General features: G+C 46.1%; 1 protein-coding gene across 2 annotated transcripts in view; it reads left to right on the forward strand.

Annotated features, from left to right (window-relative positions):
* Window positions 1-18,757, forward strand: part of LOC146005651 (alanine aminotransferase 2-like) — a 149,221-nt gene that overhangs the window by 100,943 nt on the left and 29,521 nt on the right. For both annotated transcript variants that reach the window (XM_083145042.1, XM_083145043.1), the window contains 4 exons: window positions 1,683-1,926; window positions 4,332-4,411; window positions 6,370-6,506; window positions 14,946-15,117. In XM_083145042.1, coding sequence (XP_083001168.1) covers window positions 1,683-1,926; window positions 4,332-4,411; window positions 6,370-6,506; window positions 14,946-15,117 — 633 coding nt within the window. The remainder of the gene's footprint in view (window positions 1-1,682; window positions 1,927-4,331; window positions 4,412-6,369; window positions 6,507-14,945; window positions 15,118-18,757) is intronic.

Consider the following 18,757-nt stretch of genomic DNA (forward strand, 5'->3'; position numbering starts at 1 on the left):
GACTGTGGTAGACGGTAATAATATTCCTGGTAGCGACATCATACATCAAACAGTACATGTTACCTTTCACGTTGTTGTTCTTCATTATGAGCGCATGGGGTTTCTTGTTATTCCAAAATCCTCCTACTGTATGACATTGTGTTAGGGTTGCCGTGGTTACAACTCCACAACCCCCGCATCAACTGGAAGTCTTTTCAAATTAAGGAATGGAGTGACTACTCTCAGAAACATTGCGTAGGTGAAGTAACTAGAAGTTAGGGTTCTGTCTTTTGTCTTCCCTCTGTATACCAATAATACAATGATGTCTTCAGTGAACAGACTGCTGATGTGCTACTCCCTCACCACCAATGGGATGTCCCACTGACCTTCTCCATCTTATCAAAAATAAGTATCCTCTTCCTCTCATGACTGAGCTGTTCAACCAGGTCAAGGGAGCAAAAGTCTACACTAAGCTTGACCTGGAATGCATAAATGGAAGACAGCCTCCAACACCATGGATGGGCATGGCGAGTATCATGCAATGCCCTTTGGTCTAATTAATGCCCCAGCTGTTTTTCAACAATTTGTCTTGTACAAGTACCTTGTTCTATACCTTGACACCTCAACATTCTAATATTCTCCCAGGATCTCCAAACACACCGTCTTCAAGTGAAAGAAGTTTTTGTCCTGTTTACTTGCTAACAAATTGTACAGTAAACACTCCAAATGTACGTCCAAGGCCTCTTGTGTCCCTTTCTTAGGGTGTATTAATTCCAGATCTGCGTTACATGTGGACCCCAAGAAGCCTTAGGCTATCAACGGTTGGTCTAAACCAACCACTCTTAAAGCAGTCTAGCATTTTTTTGGCTTCACCAAAAATTACAGAAAATGTATCAAAGGATTTTCCACACTTATCTCTGCGATTACAGCCCTCACCCAGAAAGGTGCCAACCCTGCGGTTTGGTCTGAAGAATCCTTGTCCGCATTCCACCTGCTAAAGCTCCCATTCTTCAGCAGCCCGATACTGACAGGCCCGTCCTTCTTGAGGTTGATGAGACATTAATGTTAATGATCATGGTCATCCCCATGAAAACACTGGGCATACTCCTGGGAACACAGGCGTAGCATTGCCTACTCGGGCTGATGTCACCAATTCGGCAATCAGCGGGCAAGATAAAAGTCAGTTCAGACTTATCTGCAAACGGCTGACCATCAACTGATTATTCAGCTGGGCAACAGCATGCTACCGAGGGGATTCGGGCTGTGGGGGGGCATTTGTCTGGGGTGGGTGGCGCTTATGTGCTGTGGTGTTTTACCTTCTATATAAGAGTTCCAGCTAAATCCCCAATTCTCTCCATTGTTATACAGTATGTATCTGAAATCAACCCATCAGAAACGCTCTACAATATGTCTACCCTGTCTTGGCCACTGTCCTAATTGTAAATTCACCATTCTCTACCCATTATTAGTATCTGTGACAGCATCTACTACAGCTTCATTTATCTAGGAAAATAAACTCCAATAATCCTCCAAGGTTCATACACTTGGCCTCCAACCAAACCCATCCCTTGGTCCTGCTCCGAGTCCAGAGAAATTACAGATTCTGACACCCATGATACCAGAGTGGGAATACCAGCCCCGTATCCAGCTCTCCCCATGCAGACAGTAGCCGCACGTCTGACACACCACTTCTGTTCCTACAGAGCGTCTTATCCCTGGTGGTAAATAATGAGGAGCCCCTAAAAACAGGGATCATGGTATCTGTTCCCCACTACCCAGTCTACGTGGACACAATTGCGCTGTCTGGAGCGGTGAAAGTGGAATACAAGCTGGAGGAAGAGGGCGGCTGGTCTGTGAATGTCGCCAATATCCAGACGTCTCTCAGCGAAGTGAGGAAATACTGTAACCCAAAGGTCCTCTGCGTCATTAACCCTGGGAACCCCACAGGTAATAAACCCTCTATCTGTATCACAGGAGCAATGCTGGGGGGGGGGGGGAGGGATGGTGGTCACAGGTCACATGGTCACAGGAGCAATGCTGGGGGGAGATGGTGGTCACAGGTCACATGGTCACAGGAGCAATGCTGGGGGAGAGATGGTGGTCACAGGTCACATAGACACAGGTCACATGAGCAATACTGGGGGGGTGGTCACAGGTCACATGGTCACAGGAGCAATGCTGGGGAAAGATGGTGGTCACAGGTCACATGGTTACATAGACACAGATCACATGGTTACATAGTCACATGAGCAATGCTGGGGGGGAGATGGTGGTCACAGGTCACATGGTCACATAGACACAGCTCACATGGTTACATAGTCACATGAGCAATGCTGGGGGAAAGATGGTGGTCACAGGTCACATGGTCACATAGACACAGCTCACATGGTTACATAGTCACATGAGCAATGCTGGGGAAAGATGGTGGTCACAGGTCACATGGTTACATAGACACAGATCACATGGTTACATAGTCACATGAGCAATGCTGGGGGAAAGATGGTGGTCACAGGTCACATGGTCACATAGACACAGCTCACATGGTTACATAGTCACATGAGCAATGCTGGGGGAAAGATGGTGGTCACAGGTCACATGGTCACATAGACACAGCTCACATGGTTACATAGTCACATGAGCAATGCTGGGGGAGAGTTGGTGGTCACAGGTCACATGGTCACAGGAACAATGCTGGGGGAGAGATGGTGGTCACATGGTCATAGGTCACATGGTCACAGGAACAATGCTGGGGGAGAGATGGTGGTCATGGGTCACATGGTTACATAGGGGGAAATTTACCAATATGATAAACCTAGTTTTTCGTATTGGTATTTTCCCTACGACTGCATACGACTGTTTAAGTCGTATGCAAACTCGTGTTCCGGAGGATCAGTTACAAAGCAGTCAGATACGACTGCTTTGTAACCCTCCGATGGTGTAACCATCCGTATTAGCGGCCGTATATACGGCCGCTAATACAAATTATTTCTAGCAGTCTGCACGGATCAGTCAGATCCGTGCAGGCTGCAGTGTGTAAAAAAAATAGAAAAATAAATAAATAAATAAAAACGGCGTGGGGTCCCCCCCACAGCCGAAACCAGCACCAGGCTGAAGGAGCCGGGGCCGGTAATTAAAAATCAGGGAACCCGACAAATAGGGGTTCCCTGATTTTTAACAACCAGCCCCAGGCTCCTGCTCTGGGGCTGGTTCCCAAAATACGGGGGACAAAATGACTAGGGGTCCCCCGTATTTTAAGAACCAGTCCCAGGCACAACCAGCCAGCAGGGTAATGTCACAGCCGGGGGGAGACTTTTTATGCAAGTCCCCCCGGCCAAAGCATTCATCCCTACCGACCAGTCAGCCTGGCCAGGGGCCCTGGGGGGAGTGGGGACCCCCCCAATAAAGGGGTCCCCCCCCTCCAGGACTTACCTGACCAGGCTGAAGCCTGGTACTGTCCGGATGCCCCTGGGCGGTGGGCATCGAGCTGATAGCGGTGTAAAAAATAGAACAAACGATTGTTTTTTACTGTGGCAGGAGCCTGGGGCTGGTTGTTAAAAATCAGGGAACCCCTATTTGTCGGGTTCCCTGATTTTTAATTACCGGCTCCAGGCTCTGTTAGCCTGGTGCTGGTTTCGGCTGTGGGGGGGACCCCATTTATTTAATTTTTCTATTTTTTTACACTGCAGCCTGCACGGATCTGACTGATCCGTGCAGGCTTAAAGCAAATATAGAAGACATATAATTTCTGGGATTGGACGATGTGATAGATCATCACACCCAGCATGCCCTGCACTATGACAGCTGAGGCCAGTCCACCCTCTGATGCTAACCCAGTTTGTAGGGTATACGGTCACTAGGTCAACACTGAAAAGGTCGACAAATATTAGGTTGACCACTGAAGGTCTACAGGTCTTAGGTAAACACATTTAAAAGTTCAACATGGCTTTAGGTCGATAGTGTTATTAGGACGACACGCATTAGGTCAACATTGGAAAGCTCGACAGTCAAAAGGTCGACATGGGTTTCTGCCTTTTTGTGAGACGACATGTGCCGACAGGTGGTATTTCATGCCCTACAAGCCACTATGATGTGGAGGGAGAATAGTGCCTGCAGCATGGCGAGCACAGCCGGCTATGTGAGGGGACACGGTGCACCGATACGGACCGTTTGACTGTTGACCTTCCCAAAGTCGACCTAATGCTTGTGTTGACCTAATGACCCTGTCAACTTAAAGCCATGTAGATCTTTTGAGTGTGGCTTGTTGACCTTCAGTGGTTGACCTAATGATCCACACCTGCTTATAGCAATGTACTCTGGTATCATATGAACATGGCTGCTCCCTCTGTTCACAGGACATGTACTCAGCAGGAATAATATGGAGGAGGTGATACGATTGGCTGCTGATGAGAACTTGCTGCTCATTGCTGATGAGGTACAATCTGATTATTACTCTGACATGTAACCCATCCACATGCACAGACTAATCCAAATGCTCATGCTGCTGCTGTGTATCATTATTACTCCCCAATTATACATTATATACTGAACACTCTAATATTACATACACTCCGACATCACATACACTCCGACAGACATCCCATACTCTACGACATCACATACTCTACGACATCACATACACTCCGACAGACATCCCATACACTCCGACATCACACACACTCTGACATCACATACACTCCGACATCACACACACTCCGACATCACACACACTCCGACATCACATACACTCCGACATCACATACACTCCGACATCACATACACTCCGACATCACATACACTCCGACATCCCATACACTCCGACATCCCATACACTCCGACATCACACACACTCTGACATCACATACACTCCGACATCACACACACTCTGACATCACATACACTCCGACATCACACACACTCCGACATCACACACACTCCGACATCACACACACTCCGACATCCCATACACTCCGATATCCCATACACTCCGATATCCCATACACCCCGACATCACATACACACATGAATCCAAATGCTCATGCTTTATAAAGTTTCTAGGACTTAATGACATTTCCTGTATTATTTATTATATTCCCTCATTTCTTAATACAATATTTTATCAGTACATTCCTTGCTGTCACAGGTGGGTTAAATCTGAGGAGACCCAGTTGTGTGGATCAAACTTAACCCTTTGAGTTCCAAGTGAATTAGGCAAAATAGGTGTGAAAATTGGCAAGCAAACATTTGTATTCACCATAAGGACCTGTAATGTTACCTTATTTAGGAAATATCATCTTTTTTTACATAACATTTTTTATTTGAATTAATATTACAAATATCACAGAGCTGTAGGCGCCGTAACTAAGTTACCAGTAACACTCACCGTAACGGTCTCACTGGTAATATGTAATGTATATAATTTTAGAATAATTATAATTCCAATAATAATAGCATTATTAAGTAAATCCTTTACCTTTAACATTTATTATATCTGTATGTAGAGAAACACATTTCCATGTAAATACATACAATACAAGGTCCGTTTCCTTGTATATAACTAAGGGGTAACCCTTCTAAAAGTGAAAAGATGTGATGTTGTCCCTAGCAACCAGATTCTTCTATCATTTTCTAGGATGCAATAGAGAAATATGATTGGTTGCTATGGTAACATGCCTACTTTTTACTTTTAGAAGCTTTTTAGTAAATTTGGGCCTGGATTGTTTATGAGAGAAAACGTAAATCGAGCGATTTTTGTCCGACTACATGCGCTTGAATGAAATTAGCAACTCAAAATTCCCATGGTATGATTATTATGGGTGGAAACGTAGGGTTTTCTGGGCATCCCAGGGCATTCCCAAGCATCAGCACTGACCACTTCCCAGGGCAGATTAGTAATATCGATGGGGGAACATCGATGGAGCTTATTATGCAGTGCAGCATGGTGTTACCCAGGTGCACCTGTTACATCTGCCCCTCTGCAGTGCAGCATGGTGTTACCCAGGTGCACCTGTTACATCTGCCCCACCTGCGGTGCAGCATGGTGTTACCCAGGTGCACCTGTTATATCTACCCCACCTGCAGTGCAGCATGGTGTTACCCAGGTGCACCTGTTACATTAGGCTTACTACACTATCCCTAATAAATGACACGGGTCCTGTGGCGGCTGACGTCACGTCGGCATGTCACCTGGTTTTATTCCAGCTCAGAACCTGTGTAAGCCATGATCGTCCTTATATAAGGTATGGTAAGCCTACACGCTACATAGTACATACAGGATGATCCTACCCGGCTGTCTCAGCATTCCTAACCCTTATAATATGGTATTATACTCTGTAATAATGTACAGTGATGTTATCCAGCTCCATGCACATAGTACGTTCTGCTTCCCGACAGGTTTACCAGGAGATCGTCTTTGGACCAGGAGCCGCTTTTCATTCCTTTAAGAAAGTTCTCTATGAAATGGGCCCTCGTTACTCAGACAGGGTCCAACTTGTGTCCTTCAATTCCATCTCCAAGGGGATCAGCGCAGAGTGAGTATTGCGGGTCTGGCGGTGTCCTGGGGATGGGACAGAACATAACAGCTGATCTAGTGTACTCCTAATAGACAGGGTTATATCTCTCTGTGTGAGTATTATTGATTACAGTATACAACGGATAGTGTAGCAAATTAGTGTGGTGTGGGTGTACTGTAGATAGTGTAGTGTGGGTGTATATAGTGTGGTCCCCCAGTGAGGTGTGGGTGTAGATAGTTTGGTACCCCACTGTGGGTTGGGTGTAGATAGTGTTGTAACCCACTGTGGGTTGGGTGTAGATAGTGTGGTAATCCACTGTGGGGTGGGTGTAGATAGTGTGGTTCCCCAGTGTGGTGTGGGTGTAGATAGTGTGGTTCCCTAGTGTGGGTTGTGTGTAGATAGTGTGATTTCCCAGTGTGGTGTGGGTGTAGAGAATGTGGTTCCCCAGTGTGTTGTGGGTGTAAATAGTGTGGTACCCCACTGTGGGGTGGATGTAGATAGTGTGGTTCCCCAGTGTGGTGTGGGTGTAGAGTTTGGCACATCAGTGTTGTGTGGGTGTAGATAGTGTGGTCCCCCAGTGAGGTGTGGGTGTAGATAGTGTGGTACCCCACTGTGGGTTGGGTGTAGATAGTGTGGTAATCCACTGTGGGGTGGGTGTAGATAGTGTGGTTTCCCAGTGTGGTGTGGGTGTAAATAGTGTGGTACCCCACTGTGGGGTGGATGTATATAGTGTGGTTCCCCAGTGTGGTGTGGGTGTAGAGTTTGGCACATCAGTGTGGTGTGGGTGTAAATAGTGCGTTACTCCAGTGAGGGGTGAGTGCAGATAGTATGGTACCCCAGTGTGGTGTGGGTGTAGAGTTTGGCACATCAGTGTGGTGTGGGTGTAAATAGTGTGGTACCCCACTGTGGGGTGGATGTATATAGTGTGGTACCCCAGTGTGGTGTGGGTGTAGAGTTTGGCACATCAGTGTGGTGTGGGTGTAAATAGTGCGTTACTCCAGTGAGGGGTGGGTGCAGATAGTATGGTACCCCAGTGTGGTGTGGGTGTAGAGTTTGGCACATCAGTGTGGTGTGGGTGTAAATAGTGCGTTACTCCAGTGAGGGGTGGGTGCAGATGGTGTGGTACCCCACTGTGGGGTGGATGTATATAGTGTGGTTCCCCAGTGTGGTGTGGGTGTAGAGTTTGGCACATCAGTGTGGTGTGGGTGTAAATAGTGCGTTACTCCAGTGAGGGGTGAGTGCAGATAGTATGGTACCCCAGTGTGGTGTGGGTGTAGAGTTTGGCACATCAGTGTGGTGTGGGTGTAAATAGTGTGGTACCCCACTGTGGGGTGGATGTATATAGTGTGGTACCCCAGTGTGGTGTGGGTGTAGAGTTTGGCACATCAGTGTGGTGTGGGTGTAAATAGTGCGTTACTCCAGTGAGGGGTGGGTGCAGATGGTATGGTTCCCCAGTGTGGTGTGGGTGTAAATAGTGTGGTACCCCAGTGAGGGGTGGGTGCAGATAGTATGGTACCCCAGTGTGGTGTGGGTGTAGATAGTGTGGTCCCCCAGTGAGGTGTGGGTGTAGATAGTGTGGTACCCCACTGTGGGTTGGGTGTAGATAGTGTGGTAATCCACTGTGGGGTGGGTGTAGAGAATGTGGTTTCCCAGTGTGGTGTGGGTGTAAATAGTGAGGTACCCCACTGTGGGGTGGATTAGATAGTGTGGTTCCCCAGTGTGGTGTGGGTGTAGAGTTTGGCACATCAGTGTGGTGTGGGTGTAAATAGTGCGTTACTCCAGTGAGGGGTGGGTGCAGATGGTATGGTACCCCAATGTGGTGTGGGTGTAAATAGTGCGTTACTCCAGTGAGGGGTGAGTGCAGATAGTATGGTACCCCAGTGTGGTGTGGGTGTAGAGTTTGGCACATCAGTGTGGTGTGGGTGTAAATAGTGTGGTACCCCACTGTGGGGTGGATGTATATAGTGTGGTACCCCAGTGTGGTGTGGGTGTAGAGTTTGGCACATCAGTGTGGTGTGGGTGTAAATAGTGCGTTACTCCAGTGAGGGGTGGGTGCAGATGGTATGGTTCCCCAGTGTGGTGTGGGTGTAAATAGTGTGGTACCCCAGTGAGGGGTGGGTGCAGATAGTATGGTACCCCAGTGTGGTGTGGGTGTAGATAGTGTGGTCCCCCAGTGAGGTGTGGGTGTAGATAGTGTGGTACCCCACTGTGGGTTGGGTGTAGATAGTGTGGTAATCCACTGTGGGGTGGGTGTAGAGAATGTGGTTTCCCAGTGTGGTGTGGGTGTAAATAGTGAGGTACCCCACTGTGGGGTGGATTAGATAGTGTGGTTCCCCAGTGTGGTGTGGGTGTAGAGTTTGGCACATCAGTGTGGTGTGGGTGTAAATAGTGCGTTACTCCAGTGAGGGGTGGGTGCAGATGGTATGGTACCCCAATGTGGTGTGGGTGTAGACATTGTCTTACTCCAGTTATTAATATACTGTAGAACAATTGATAACGTGGCCACACTAGGCGTTGGTTCGTAAGAAGCTCAGAATCGGGACTAGAATGTAAATTATTTAATTCCAAGAATACTTCAGAGCTTTAGTTACAAAAATGGTCACACACAGAGTATGGTACTATATCAAACCAAAATAAAATGAGATAAAAATTCCGAAGCCTAACTTACACACAAGTTGTTAGGTGTGCTGCTGCTGCTGCTGCTGGTTTTGTTATGAAGCTGTTGCTAAGAAACCTGGATTGGCAGTCCACCTGCACTGGATATCTCATTAGCTGGTTACCCTTTATTAGGGATTCTGACCAGCTACCCCCTGCCGGTTATACTTCCTGTTTTAGCTCCCATTGAGTGTTCAGCATAAACACTGTTCAGCTCCTTGGTGCACTTTCCTGGTTGAGCTCCTAATGAGTGTTCAGAAATAAGCTGCACACAGTGCAGTTTCCTTGTACATTTCGCAGCTTTAGCTCCAAGCTGTGTGTCTGCGGCCCAGCCTCCTGTCTCCAGCATTCCTCAGTCTGCATTCACTTGAGTTCCCAGTCTGGAGTTCTACACCTACAGTTGAAATCCTCTAGAGCAACCTGCATCTCCTGTCACTTTCGCATGATTTTAGAGTTGGGTTTCCAAATTTATTCCAAAATCTCCCAATCCATTGGAGTATGGGAGTCCGGCGGAGCAGTAACAGCCCTAAAAATTGATCTTCTTATCGAATGGACAATGAATGGAATAGAGAAAGTCTTATTTTGCGGTGCACAAGGAAAAGAGGAAATATAAAATTTAACTTTTATTAGTCAATGTTAAAAATCACTGCTTTACTGAAAGTAAAACCAAACTTGTAACATAAACTGACTGTGGACTAATTAAAACAGGAAAGAAACTTTCCTTAACGTAGCAGGGGTAAGCACATGGGTTTTATTGCAATCACAAAGTCTGCAGGTTGTGTGGTGTGTGCCTTAAAGTAATCGGTAAGGTATCCAATCAGTGATTGGTAGTATAAATCAGTGATAGGGAACCATGTCCCTAGCTTTACCAGATCACATATGTAACGATATTCCCATAAGGAACTGGGTGCAAGTAGTACAATGACTAACATACCCAATCTGTGACTAGCGGTTTAAACCAATTGTCAGAAACAACGTCTCCAATTTTGCTGCATCACAAAAGTTATAACAGGAGGAAACTAGGTGGGGACAGCGTCCCGTCCGCACCTGTCACCTCCTATTGCACACGTTAGGTAGACAGATGTACGTATTAAATATAGTATTGGGAGGGCAGTGTATGCTGACTCCCCGTACGGAGGCGCTTGATACAGCCTCTCTGTCTCCTACTAAGTGTGTTGCCGGCTATGTGGTGTATGCCGTCACTGGGCAGTGACCAGCATACCACTCCAGCTTGTAGTTAGGCACACCACTGGCACATTTAAATATACACAATATAATTCTATGACCCAGCTACCTCCCGCTAACGAGACACGCCGACGTGCGTTTCGCAATATGCTTTTTCAAGGCCTCCTTCCCCTAGTCTATAGATAACCCCAGGGGGCGCAGAGGTTATGGCCACAGTATTTACAATCTAGCAGAGGGAAATTGCAGGGAGCACACTTAAGCCCCCCTTGGATTAAAGTAAAGGTACACTGAGGCGATTTGGTCTGATTTCGGCTGATTGCGACCAATCGGCCCGTTAAATCGTACCAAGTTGCCTCTCCCTGACATGCAGTCGGGTCCGGCCGTCCGACCACCTGTTCTGGGACCTCCCTCCAGGTGGCGAGGCGGGCGGAAAGCAGGGAGGCATGCGGGAAGGTCCAGGCAGCTTGTAGGGGTATCGGGTGTCCGAACACTGGTGCGACTTCTCGCACCAGTGTATGGGCACCTTAAGACCACAGGCAGTTCACAAGAAATAACATTAATAGCATCATACCAAGCCTTCTCTAGGATCGATCTTATGTTGACCTCTAGAGGTCTCATGTCCCAAATACAAAAGATCGAATATAAACCTAGAGGTATATCCGATCACTCCCCGGTATATATGGAGTTTTCGGATACAAACGAAAAGAGTGGGGGGTTTTGGAGATTCAATGCAGGGTGGTTAAGGTATATCGGACAAGAGGCACAATTGTCCGACCAATGGGACATGGTTTGGGAGATTAATCGGGGATCAGCCAGTGCGGCAATAACCTGGGACGCCTTTAAGGCTTTTATTCGGGGCACGTTAAAAAAACGAACCTCAGAAATAAAGAAAAGCAGTAGAGAAAGAGAGCAGAAAAAGGAAAAAAAATGCATAGAGTCCGAGATCAAGTATTTAGCTGATAATACTCACATATCCCAACAAGCATGGCAGGAGGCACAAAAAGACTGGTTGGATACGGTAAAAGAGGAAAATAATAAAATGATGGCATATAAAACACAACAAAACTATCAAAACTCTGAGAGATCAGGAAGATATCTGGCATATCTGGCACAGGTAGAACGCCCTCCCAATTGTATAAACAGTATAAGAGATGAGGCAGGTAATTTAATAAATACTAATCCACAGATTGGAGAAGTATTCAAATCGCATTTCAGCAATATATATTCTAGCAGATTAAAATTTAATTCCACACAGATACAGGACTACATAGAGCAAATAGATCTGCCAATACTTAGCGAGAACGAGAGTAAGGAATTAGAAGCCCCGTTATGCCTGGAAGAGGTAAAAAAGGCAATTAAAGATCTACCAGGTGGAAAGGTCCCGGGGTTGGACGGATTACCAGCAGAGGTATATAAAAATTACATTGAGACTCTTTCCCCTCTATTGTTTGAAACCCTGGTAAAGTGCTTTTCGGAGGGGATAATTCCCAGCTCTATGACAGAGGCAAAAATAGTGGTCCTATTAAAACAAGGTAAAAATGCGGAGGAATTAGATTCATACAGACCTATATCCCTTATATCTACAGAAGCCAAGATATTGGCAAAAATTCTTGCAGACAGGTTGAATAGACACATATTGAAAATAATCCATCCGGACCAATCCGGCTTTATGCCCGGGAAGGCCACGTCCATAAATTTGCGGGGACTGTTCAGCCGTTTGCAGATGTGCGAGAGGAGTCAAGTTGATAAAGATCCTGTGGTAACATCATTAGATGCTATTAAGGCATTTGATGCCGTGGAATGGCCTTTTCTATGGGCGTCATTAAGAGCCTATGGTATAGGCCCAAATTTTATTAGATGGATACAACTATTGTATAATAACCCAGTAGCTCGGACATCTGTAAACGGGTGGACCTCCTCCACGTTTGAGCTCGCCAGGGGGACAAGGCAGGGATGCCCTCTGTCCCCTGTACTGTTTGCGTTGGTGATTGAACCTCTTGCATGCATTCTGAGACAGCACCCAGGTGTTGAAGGTTTCATGGTAGGAGATCGGAGGGACACAGTGTCACTATACGCTGATGATTTATTAATATATTTATCAGATCACACCACATTCCTTCCAGTGGTGATGAAATTAATTGAAGAATATGGCGACTATTCCGGTATAAGAATTAATAGAGCGAAATCTCTGATATTTCCAGTGTTTACGGGGGCCAATCGGGTCACTCGCTCCCCCTCCTTATTAAAATGGGCTGAAACCTTCAAATATTTGGGGATATGGATCTCTAGAGATCCAAAAGACTATACCCAACTGAACATCCAACCGCTGATTAAATGGTTGGAAAGTAAGTTTAAGTCATGGCGCAGATTACCTTTAACTGTGTCAGGGAGAGTTAACTTAGTGAAGATGATTGTCCTTCCTAAATTTTTATATGTACTGTCTCAATCTCCAATATACCTTCCTAAGTCTATATTTAGAAAAATAAATAGTATATTGTCTTCATATGTATGGAATTATGCCCGCCCCAAAATTCAGCTAAACAATTTAATGAGGGACAGAGGGGAAGGAGGCCTTGGTCTACCTGATCTCAGAAGATACTATATATCTGCCCAACTAGCCCAATTACGACCATGGCTGGTTGAGGAAACCGATAGCTACATCGCCAGGGCCTTGGTTGCCCATTCCATTCCGGACATCGGCCCCTTAGGCAGAATCCTACAGGGACATACCCAAGCATTAGATCCTCCCCTGGTGGTGCAAGCCATAAAAATCTGGCAAGAAGCTAGCACAGATATAGAAAAAGAGTACATAGACAAAGAACATCCAATTGAAGATATATATACATTTAAAGAATTAAAAGAATTGCAGTTCAAAGAGGTATGGGGGCCATATGCAGTGACTACATTAGATCAGCTATATAATTGCGACAGGTTGAAGTCATTTCAACAACTACAAGAAGAATTCAATATACCCCGTACACACTTTTTTCGATATTTACAGTTAAGGCAGGCCTTGGAGGTACAATTCCCCAGAACCCCCCCACAATTTGGTGAGTCGCCGATTAAAAAAATAATAAAAAGAGGCGATAAGAAAAAGCTAGTCTCAAGAATATACAAGAATATGGGTAATTTAAAATATAAGGACTCCCTAGATAGATTAAGGGGTAAATGGGAGGAGGACACTGGGCCTATTCAGGAGGAGAAGTGGCAAGAGGCTATGTCCTCAAAACCCAGGGCAACTAACAGTATTCGTACGCAACAAATACAATTATTCATCTTCCACAGATCTTACATGTCCCTAACCAGGATGGTTAAATTTGCTGGGAGAACATCTGCAATATGTCCCAAGTGCCGCACCCGGGCACCTTTATACATTTGATCTGGGATTGTCAAGAGGTGGCAAATTACTGGACAAAAGTCATACAGATAATAGTTAATACTGGAATCCCTAGAGAAATACTCACACTGAAGGGATGTATTCTGAATATAGTAGAGGATGGCAGAGTATCGACAAACAATAAGATATATGTAAACAATATGTGCGCATTAGCAAAGGTAATCGTGGCCAGACTATGGTTGTCTAGTAAAGCCCCGGACTCGAATAGCTGGGTCTCCCTGGTCAATTATACTACAGCACAAGAAAAGCACTTACCGGTATATATAAGTAGAAATAATATCAGGAAATTTGAACAAATTTGGCACTTATGGTTAAAATCCTCATATAATAATGACACGAACACACACTGATAGAATTTAGATAATTTTATTATGAGGTAGTAAACCAATTCGGTTTTCCTCTCTTTTTATTATTTCAATATTCCTAATACACATAAATAAAATAAAGTAAAAAAAAAAAATATATAAAATAAATAAATAAAAACACGAGTCAAAGAGTTAAAGATGGAGGGGCACTGCCTAGATTATGTATCTTAGATTATATACTATAAGAAATAGTTAGATGAAATTAATGAACACGGGCTGATGAAGCACTTAACTCGGGATTCCAGAGCATCTAAAACGGAAAAGGCTTAAAACTGGACAAAGATGCCTCCTTTGAAAGGAACACAATTCGATAGGTTGGGGCGATACCAATAATGCTGTAATCTGAACGCAATATTTATACAACATCTGTAATATATGCCTTATGTTATGTTATGTATGTATGTCTTGTTATGTATGTTATATGTAGAGAATGACTGTAAGGCCCTTGGATCTGATAGACTCGGGGCATGAAATGTATATGTTTTTTTTTTATATGGAAAAAGGAAGAAAATAAATAAAGATTAAGTTTAAAAAAAAAAAAAAAAAAAAGAACACGCACAGTAGAAGACCAATCATTTGTGGGATCAGATCATGTGATGGATCGGGACATACTGTATGTGTGATATGAGATAAGGTAACAAATGAGAAAACTACATTACCCCTTGGACACATCATAAGCCATTCAGAGCCACTTCGGAAACACGCACAGGTCATTGTCATGTGAAATCCCATGACCCCACATGTCACCCTGGCCCAGTATGGGAAGCCAGCAGGGGCCACGTGCTACTACAGATTGGCAGGTGAGATAGAAGCACGCGGCAGAGTCTCTATAATCCCTCTGTTTCCTCCCATGAGGTGCGGGCTGCGATCTGCTTACACAGAGTTTGTGAACATTGATCCATCGGTGTTTGAGATTTTACACAACCTGAAATCCTTTAATGAGCCCCCTACCCTTGGGGCGCTGATGATGGACGTGACGTTGGATCCCCCACAGCCAGGTGACCCCTCCTATGAGACCTACATAGCGGTGAGTACTATAGACAGGAGATCACATAGACCAGGGGATGACAACCGGTGGACTCCAGCTGCTGGTAGTTCTGCCACTGTGTGGTACTACACATCCCAGCATGCCCTGCTATAGTTTGCTGTGTGGTGAGGAATGTTATTATATTGTCACCTGCTGCTGTCTATTGCGTTATCTGACAATAAATCTAGCCCTGTTTTATGCTGCTGTGTTCTGGAAGTTCCACCTGTTGCCTGACGTCTGTTCTTACCCTTTTCCGCATTACCACAATGACATAATACAGTATACTGTAGATGTAGCCAGCTTCCCAGTACAGAGGGCTATGGGCTGAGTTAGATTTTGGAATCCGTTTGATTTTTCAATTAAATTAAATTGCAATTTTTGAGATTTACTAAAGTCAATATAATTCTGAGATTGGACATAGGGGTTAATTCAGCATAGATCGGTAATCAGCGAACATGCAAATCCAGTGATTATTGAATTGGACGCATTCCGTACACATTGCACATGCATTCGGATTGTAAACACAAAGTGGATGGACATTTACTGACAGTAAGTTGGCTGGATGTTGTGCACCTACCTGCAATATGCAAATCAATCAGAGATACATCAGCAGCTTCATGAAGTACCCCAGAAATACACAGGCCTAGGTTCTGTCACTGTCACATAAACCTCAGTGATTTGTCTGCTGGTGATGTCATACAGATGTTCCGCCTCTCATGTTCCAACATCATGATGCTCTATGACATGGGTCCTCAAACTGCGGCCCTCCAGATGTTGTGAAACTACAAATCCCAGCATGCCTTGCCACAGTTTTGCTATAAGGGAGTGTTAAAACTGTGGCAAGGCATGCTGGGATTTGTAGTTTCACAACATCTGGAGGGCCGCAGTTTGAGGACCCATGCTCTATGACCTCATCAAGACTCAACACGAGCCAGACGCTGCGCAGTCACATGCCCTATCAGGCCTGCACAATCTGCTGTGTGCTGTTACATTTTGTGCTATTGGCTCCTTTCAGTCAGCTTCAGGAATTTCCCACCCAACCTTTCCCAGGCACCTGACCCAAGTGATGCATGCACTGGTCCTCCCCTGCAACACCTAAATCTGCTTTCCTGGGCACCTGACCCAAGTGATGCATGCACTGGTCCTCCTCTGCAACACCTAAATCTGCTTTCCCAGGCACCTGACCCAAGTGATGCATGCACTGGTCCTCCTCTGCAACACCTACATCTGCTTTCCCAGGCACCTGACCCAAGTGATGCATGCACTGGTCCTCCTCTGCAACACCTACATCTGCTTTCCCGGGCACCTGACCCAAGTGATGCATGCACTGGTCCTCCTCTGCAACACCTACATCTGCTTTCCCAGGCACCCAACCCAAGTGATGCATGCACTGGTCCTCCTCTGCAACACCTACATCTGCTTTCCCGAGCACATGACCCAAGTGATGCATGCACTGGTCCCCTCTGCAACACCTACATCTGCTTTCCCAGGCACCTGATCCAAGTGATGCATGCACTGGTCCCCCTCTGCAACACCTACATCTGCTTTCCTGGGCACCTGACCGAAGTGATGCATGCACTGGTCCTCCTGTGAAACACCTACATCTGCTCTCCCAGGCACCTGACCGAAGTGATGCATGCACTGGTCCCCTCTGCAACACCTACATCTGCTTTCCCAGGCACCTGACCCAAGTGATGCATGCACTGGTCCCCTCTGCAACACCTACATCTGCTTTCCCAGGCACCTGACCCAAGTGATGAATGCACTGGTCCCCTCTGCAACACCTACATCTGCTTTCCCAGGCACCTGACGAAAGTGATGCATGCACTGGTCCCCTCTGCAACACCTACATCTGCTTTCCCAGGCACCTGACCCAAGTGATGCATGCACTGGTCCTCCTCTGCAACACCTACATCTGCTTTCCCAGGCACCTGACCCAAGTGATGCATGCACTGGTCCCCTCTGCAACACCTACATCTGCTTTCCCAGGCTCCCGACCCAACTGATGCATGCACTGGTCCTCCTCTCCAACACCTACATCTGCTTTCCCAGGCACCCGACCCAAGTGATGCATGCACTGGTCCCCCTCTGCAACACCTACATCTGCTTTTCTGGGCACCTGACCCAAGTGATGCATGCACTGTTCCTCCTCTGCATCACCTACATCTGCTCTCCCAGGCACCTTACCCAAGTGATGCATGCACTGGTCCCCTCTGCAACACCTACATCTGCTTTTCTGGGCACCTGACCCAAGTGATGCATGCACTGGTCCCCCTCTGCAACACCTACATCTGCTTTCCCAGGCACCCGACCCAAGTGATGCATGCACTGGCCCCCCTCTGCAACACCTACATCTGCTTTTCCGGGCACCCGACCCAAGTGATGCATGCACTGTTCCTCCTCTGCATCACCTACATCTGCTCTCCCAGGCACCTTACCCAAGTGATGCATGCACTGGTCCCTCTCTGCAACACCTACATCTGCTTTCCCAAGCATCTGACCCAAGTGATACATGCACTGGTCCTCCTCTCCAACACCTACATCTGCTTTCCTGGGCACCTGACCCAAGTGATGCATGCACTGGTCCTCCTCTGCAACACCTACATCTGCTTTCCTGGGCACCGGACCCAAGTGATGCATGCACTGGTTCCCCTGTGCAACACCTAAATCTGCTTTCCTGGGTACCTGACCCAAGTGATGCATGCACTGGTCCTCCTCTGCAACCCCTACATCTGCTCTCCCAGGCACCTGACCCAAGTGATGCATGCACTGGTCCTCCTCTGCAATACCTACATCTGCTTTCCTGGGCACCGGACCCAAGTGATGCATGCACTGGTTCCCCTGTGCAACACCTAAATCTGCTTTCCTGGGTACCTGACCCAAGTGATGCATACACTGGTCCTCCTCTGCAACCCCATACATCTGCTCTCCCAGGCACCTGACCCAAGTGATGCATGCACTGGTCCTCCTCTGCAATACCTACATCTGCTTTCCTGGGAACCTGACCCAAGTGATGCATGCACTGGTCCCCTCTGCAGCACCTACATCTGCTTTCCTGGGAACCTGACCCAAGTGATGCATGCACAGAACAGGTGGTTAAGCTATGGCTGTGTCTCCTGGCTTCTGATGCCATATCAGACATACAAACTAATGCACATACAGCACTGCACCCCATCCATGATAGAAAGCCCTTTGGTCTATATAAAACAATGTACAGATGTATTGATAAATTGGGAGGAATGTTATAAAAAGGATATTGTGCTCAGCTGCCTCTATTGCAATAAATCAACCGTACCCCCAGATTCTGCAATAGACAACGAGCAGTCAGTGGCTTTGTTAACAGAAACAACAACGTGGGCACAGAAAGGAAAGAAGGCCGATTAGGGCTACACAAAGTGAGACTCTCAGTTAGGGATTCATGTATCCATCAGTGGAAGTTCGATTTCGGAAGCTGAACACAAAATCCCTTATTACAATAAACCAAAATCGAATTAAATTTGCAAAATCAAATGCTAAATTGGATTCTAGTAACGTGGTTTAATTTCATATTGTACAATCGAAGAAGAAGAAAAAGAATTTGCACTATGGATGCACACCTAGAAAGATAATTTTATTTTTAAAAGATTTGGTACTTTATTAA

Source organism: Crinia signifera, chromosome 5 (assembly GCF_055691185.1).
Source record: "Crinia signifera chromosome 5, ASM5569118v1, whole genome shotgun sequence".
Taxonomy (NCBI): Eukaryota; Metazoa; Chordata; class Amphibia; order Anura; family Myobatrachidae; genus Crinia; species Crinia signifera.